The 6,402-nt window shown below is 48.5% G+C and overlaps 1 protein-coding gene across 1 annotated transcript; it reads right to left on the bottom strand.

Annotated features, from left to right (window-relative positions):
- Positions 1-827: 827 nt before the first annotated feature.
- On the bottom strand, positions 828-1,430 carry LOC124683747. Its single transcript, XM_047218203.1, has 2 exons — positions 975-1,430; positions 828-885 (listed from the first exon to the last, which is right to left on the bottom strand). The coding sequence occupies exons 1-2, from the start codon at positions 1,360-1,362 to the stop codon at positions 857-859; spliced, it is 417 nt and encodes a 138-aa protein (XP_047074159.1). The 5' UTR covers positions 1,363-1,430; the 3' UTR covers positions 828-856.
- Positions 1,431-6,402: the final 4,972 nt, after the last annotated feature.

Raw genomic sequence — 6,402 nt, 5'->3', positions numbered from 1 at the left:
ATATGGGCTGCTTGAGGTAACAAGTGGAAGGGACACGTGACAAGAACGCAACTTAAAGATAGCATGAGGGAGAAGGCAAAATAAAATAGGTGAGCGACTTCTGCAGGGGCAGGAGTATAGGGGAAATGCTTGCCTGTTAGAGCTTGTCGAGGGACATCCGGAGAACTTGTCGTATCTCACCACACCACTTCGCGATCCTATCCGGGAAGAAGCAAAAGCTGGAACACACAACGTATGCAAGTCTTACTACTACGGATGAAGAACCAGCATGATGAAGATGATATGCATGACATGGCATAGATGGTGCAATGCAACTTATCATATTAATCGGAGTTGAGACACCGGACAAGCAAATTAGGTTGGAGTTGCATTTCTACCGGCAAAGTTAATTGGTTGTTAGCATGGCATAACATGGCAGGGGTGCGCTACTTCAAATTTAAACGGAGCAGGGAAGACCTAATTGGAATTCCGAAATACTCCGCATATATGTAAGGTGAACATGCATAACTATCAACGCGCGTCATGATGCAAGATGCAAACAGATGAATGAATGGCATATTCATTTTCCTTGCATTTTTCTGATAAAAATAGACAGGTTATTTGTGTCATTTGGATTTACCAATCCCAAGATATGATATACCCAAGATTTTGCAAAAAAAAAAGATTAGAAGAGGGAGGAACCGGGCCGAACCTGCCCTGGGAAGTGAGCCATGCTTGGGCTGGGCCGGCTTGGAAAGATGTTGGGCGCACATCAGCGTCGGGTTGGGTCTGAGAGGAACGGGTCAAGGCCCATGAACGAATCTGGAGAAGAAAAAGATTGGGGAGGGGCCTGTGTTGATTTTCTGAAGTGCTCCGCCTAAATTGAAGGATCTACAGCCATGAGATCTGAACAAAAAGAAGAAAAACGTTGGAATAAAATAGCCACCGTGGGGATTTGAACATGTGAAGTGTTGATAGGCAGGAAGGGGACGAACCACTGCGCTGCTGTGAAGATGTTGAAGAGGAGCATAATCGCGCCCTATTAGAGCCGACCACGGCGGAGCTCAGGGACAGAAGAAACCATGGCGGATACTTGCAGGTGAGCACGGGGACGACGGAGACGGGACGAACCAGGATGCGAGAGATGGCGTCGGGGGTGCGGCTCGACGCGGGGAAGGAGGTGGTGTGCTCGGTTTGGCCGGAGGAGGACGAGGGCGGCCGGAATTGACAATTTCTTCGCCGGAGTTGAGGATGGAATCGGCGAGTTTGCGCTCGATTGGGAGGCTCTCGGCTCGATTCCTTGGACGAGGGTGTAGAGGATGACGAGGCGCATCTAACAGTGCCCTCAGAACGACGATGGGAGGTGTGGAGCGGCGGTGCCATGGGGAACTGAGCGCCGGGGTGGCTCTCGTTTGCTCAGAGAGAAGGGGAAAAAGGTGGGGAAGAAGAGAGTGGGCGGCGGCGGCTAGAGGGAAGAAGGCTAGGGTTTTCCAGAGAGGTTTGGAGAGGGATTTAAGAGGGGGAAGGGAGGTGGAGGCGCGGTGGTGGTGAGGACCACAGCACGCAGACGGCATGGGGCTGTCGCTCTCCAGCGTTGACGAAGAAGAGAAACAGGAAAAGAATTCCAACGAAAAGGTACGGGCCAAGGGGAGGAAGAGGGCTCGGTCCATAAAGAGAAGAGACAGACTGGGCCACCGGCTGGGCTGCTGTGGTGGAAAAGAAGAAGGAGAAGATGGGCCAAAAGAAAGAGGAGGCTTGGGAGATGGGAAGAGAGTTTTGTTTAAAAGAGAAGGACAAAGGAGGATTTATAAAATAATTTTATTTGTAAAAACATGGAGGATATGATGCATGATGATGCATAAAAGAAAAAGAACAAACAAATCTATTAGGGGTCCTACCCTGGGCCGTTACAACCTTAGCCAAATTCAAATTCTCATAGCGGCAAAACTTCCCGCCCACAAAATAAAAAATTCACACGCTTCCAAATTCCCATTCTACCCCTGTGGAGATAACAGCAAAGTCGGTTGGTGGGGGGGTCTGCCCGTCATTTTTTTGGATCACCACCTCCCTAGCCCGGAAACCCTCCCAAAAAAATTCATTTCCCTCAGACCACCCACCGGAACTTCCCAAGTCCCTCTCTCCCACCTCCACGACCACCGCACCGAAACATCCCCGCCGGACTTCCCTGGCCTACCCGAGGCCTCGCGATCCTTGTCATCCGGCTGCCTGCCGGAGCCGCTTCATCGACGCCGTCATCAACCGGACCGGATCATCCCCGCCGAACCTCGAAACCATATGCTCATCCGGCAGGTCTACCGCAGTCGCTTCAGCCGCGGTATCGTCCACCCCACCGAAGCCGCTCGCCGGATCCGTCGTCCACCGCATCGGATCTTGCTCACCAGACACCGCCGTGCATGAACCGGATCTCGCTTCACCGACGTCGTGCATGATCTAAACTCTTCTACTCGTCGCTTTTCCATTGCTTGCCCGCAAGTTCTTGTTTAATCTTGGGGGAACCTGTTTGTGCTAACGACGCGCCGTTACGTTTTTGCGAGATGAGATGAGTAACCATGAAGTGTAATGGCCGTCTCTCCAACCCCAAGTAGCACATGTTGCGTACTTCATCACCGGATCTATCCACCCCCTGAAGATCTGCTGTGACTCCCACAGAGTGCTTCTCCTACTGTAAGTCCCTTGTTTTAGCGCCATGTTCTGGGTTCAGATGCTTGTTTGTCTGAAGCTCTTTTAGTTCATTCCTACCTATGACCGTAACACCTTGCTATTTTCTAGTTCATTGCTAACTTTAAGCGATTGAACATTTTGGTTTGCATTCCCTGCTCTGTAGATGTAGCCATCATAACTTCTATCTTGCTCAGTCGTTGTTACAAAAATTATAGGTATTATAGTAACATCATGCTATTATTTAGATCATGGCCAATTTTAAGTAATTGCACATGTTGGTTCACATTCCCTGCTCTATAGCTTTTGGCATCGTAACTTTTATATTTGGTTTACATTGCCTGCTCTGTAGATCTAGCCATCATAACTTTATCTTGCTCGATCGTTGTTACAAAAATTATGGCCTGCTACTATGTTGTTTGTGCCAATTTTTTACTCCATGAACATGTTGGCTTGCATTCCCCGTACTACAGGTGATGCCATTGTTTTGTATCTACTTCATTGTAAGCTAACAAAGTAAGGACTTAGTTTGGCATGCTATCACTCTGCTATCTAGCCTGTAGTACAAATAAACTTGTCATATTACTAGATAATAATTTTGCGTGCCATCTTGTTCTTCAAAAGCTGCATTATTAAATTGTTTCTCTGACTTGGCATGACGCTCACATATGGAATGCTGAACATATTGGTTTGCATTCCCTCTTATACAAGTTCACAGGTGATCCCACTATATTCCGTATCTGGTCCATCCTAAGCTCCAGACATTAACTATCCTCTATGTGTTGCTCATTACAAGTTTATATCCCGAAACATCTTGATTTGCATCCCCTTCACTATAAGTTCGGGAGTATTATTTAGTTCACGGCCAAAATGAAGTAATTGCACTTGGCACATGTTGGTTCACATTCCCTCCTCTTTAGCTTTTGCCATCGTAACTTCATCTTGCTCGGTCGTTGTTACAAAATTTATAGCCTCGCTACTATGTTTGGTTTACATTCCCTCGCTTCGTAGATGTAGCCATCATAACTTCATCTTGCTCGATCGTTGTTACAAAATTTATAGCCTTGCTACTATGTTGTTCATGCCAATTTTGTACTCCCCGAACATGTTGGTTTGCATGGGACTCGACGATAGTAAGTCTCGTTGTTTCATTCTAACATGCTCGTTATATTGGTCTGTTGGTATGCGGCATGCACTCTTTGTTTGCTTATTGTGCGCATTACAATGATCTTGTTATAATGACGAAATGATGACTTCCAAATTCTTTGGCAAACAATATTGTAGTGTATTTGCCTTTCCATTGTTGCTGTCTTAACTTGTAATGTCTTTGTTTCAGATATAGGTGCTGCATGGACAACTTAAAAGATTGCCTGGATCGCTTCATTGTATTGCTAGGTTTAATTACCATTCAATTTCTTTGGGTTATCGTAATATTTTTTCAAAGCTTTGCAGATTGATGTAATATTTAGTTAGTTTTTATAGTTCTTTCGCGCATTTTTTCTTTGGTGCTTGTGGTAAGTGAGGCTATCCGACAGAAATCAATGCTGCGTAAATATTCTAAGTATCTAAATCACGAATTCCCATCCCTTAAACGACCCAATTAAGCGAAATCACATATGTGCCGGCCCGCAAAATCCTAAAGCGCCTATTATGCCGGCATATAAACAGCAACTAAACGGGCTGGCCCACTTACTTATTGGGCCAGCCCAATTGATTTATGGTGGACCCCACACACTAATTGGGCCGGCCCACTTACTATAAGGTGGACCCCACAAACTACTGGGCCGGCCCACTAACTAGTTGGGCCAGCCCAATTGCTTTTGTGGTGGACCCCACGTACTAAATGGGCCCGCCCTTTAAGACGAAGTGGGACCCACCTGTGCTTTTGGCCCGGCCCACTATCTTGTTGGGCCGGCCCACTTGCTATATGGTGGACCATACGTTCTAAATGGCCCGGCCCTTTAACAGGAAAGTGGGACCCACCTGTGCTTTTGGCCTGGCCCACTATCTTGTTGGGCCGGCCCACTTGCTACATGGTGGACCCCACATACTAAATGGGCCGGCCCTTTAAGAGGAAAGAGGGACCCACCTGTGTTTTTGGCCCTGCCCACTAGCGTGTTGGGCCGGCCCACTTGCTATATGGTGGACCCCACATACTAAATGGGTCGGCCCTTTAACTGGAAAGTGGAACCCACCTGTGTTTTTGGCCTGGCCCACTTGCTATATGGTGGACCTCACATACTAAATGGGCCGGCCCTTTAACAGGAAAGTGGGACCCACCTTTGCTTTTGGCCCGGCCCATTTGATGTAATGTGGACCCCACGTACTAAATGGGCCGGCCCGATAGCAGTAAAGTGGGACCCACATGCTAATTGGGCCGGCCCAATAACTTCTTGGGCAGGCCCACTTGCTTTAAGGTGGACCCCACTTGGTAAATGGGTCGGCCCGATAACATGAAAGTGGGTCCCACATGTTTTGTGGGCCGGCCCTTTTGTCTGTTGACCGGTCAAACGAGTGCATTCGGCCCGGCCCACATGCTTAGTGGGCCGGCCCATTAATGTTTTGACCGAGTCAACCTTAGAGGTTAGGCCCGGCCCACGTAACTAATGGACCAGCCCGGCTATATAGTTGACCGGTCAAACTAAGTCGGCTGGCCCAACCCGCAAACTTAATGGGCCGGCCCGCTTAAGACGTGGCGAGGCCTCGTGTGGGCCTACCATCTACCACGGGGTTTCAGCGGTTAACGCCGTTAACTGCCAGTTAACGGCGTCTGCCACATGTCAGTTTGCATGACGTCAGCAGTCAACGGGCTCCCGGAAACACTTCTGCAATGGTCCGATTTTCCGTGGCGGAAGGGCACCCAAGCGCGACGGACCGAAAAAAACGTGGTAGGACTTTGCCTGATGCAGTTTCGACAACAGAACCCATATCGTCGGGTTAGGCCCATAGGCGACGAAAAATACCCCTTAGCGGACGATTTTGAGACGTTGTCTATCAGAACTTTTCTTGTAGTGGTAGGCGGTGCTGAAATTCAGACGGGTTCCTAGTCCTTCGTGCACTTTCTGCCAGAATCTTGAGGTGAATTGTGATCCTCTATCTGACACTATCGACTTCGGGGTTCCGTGCAGGGCGACTATTCTGGAGATGTACAGTTGAGCTAACTTTGGGCCTTGGTATGTGGTCTTGACGGCGATGAAATGGGCTACCTTGGTCAGTCTATCGACAACTACCCATATTGAATCATTGCCTTTGCTGGATTTGGGCAAACCTGTGATAAAGTCCATTCCTACGGAGTCCCACTTCCATTCTGGTATCTGCAGTGGTTGTAGCAGTCCTGCGGGTCGCTGATGTTCCGCCTTGACTCTCTGACAGATGTCACACTTGGCGATGTAGCTGCCGATTTCTCTCTTCATCCCATGCCACCAGAATTTCTCCTTCAGATCTTGATACATCTTGGTACCTCCGGGGTGGATTGAGTAAAGGGTGTCATGGGCTTCTTTCAGGATGACCTGCTTCAAGTCTGAGTCCGATGGTACACAAAGGCGTCCTTTTTACCAAAGAACTCCGGCTTCATCTACGGTGAATCCTGGTGCTTTTCCTGCGGCTATCTGTTTCCTGATCCCATCGATGCTAGCGTTTCCCTTCTGGGCTTCCTTGATCTGGCTAACCAAGGTGGGTTGAAGCTCTATGCTGGCTAGGAATCCTTCACTAACAAGTTCCAATCTAAACTGTTCAAACTCCTGA

This window comes from Lolium rigidum, chromosome 1 (assembly GCF_022539505.1).
Source record: "Lolium rigidum isolate FL_2022 chromosome 1, APGP_CSIRO_Lrig_0.1, whole genome shotgun sequence".
Classification (NCBI taxonomy): Eukaryota; Viridiplantae; Streptophyta; class Magnoliopsida; order Poales; family Poaceae; genus Lolium; species Lolium rigidum.
This window is presented reverse-complemented; position numbering and strand designations above follow the sequence as displayed.

What these genes read in the sequence shown, in the direction of transcription:
- LOC124683747 (XM_047218203.1), bottom strand. Translation starts at nt 1,362, where the DNA reads ATGGCACCGCCGCTCCACACCTCCCATCGTCGTTCTGAGGGCACTGTT. An exon ending in ATCTTCACAGCAGCGCAGTG is followed by an intron (nt 886 to 974) that starts GTTCGTCCCCTT and finishes CTTTTTGTTCAG; the next exon opens with ATCTCATGGCTGTAGATCCT.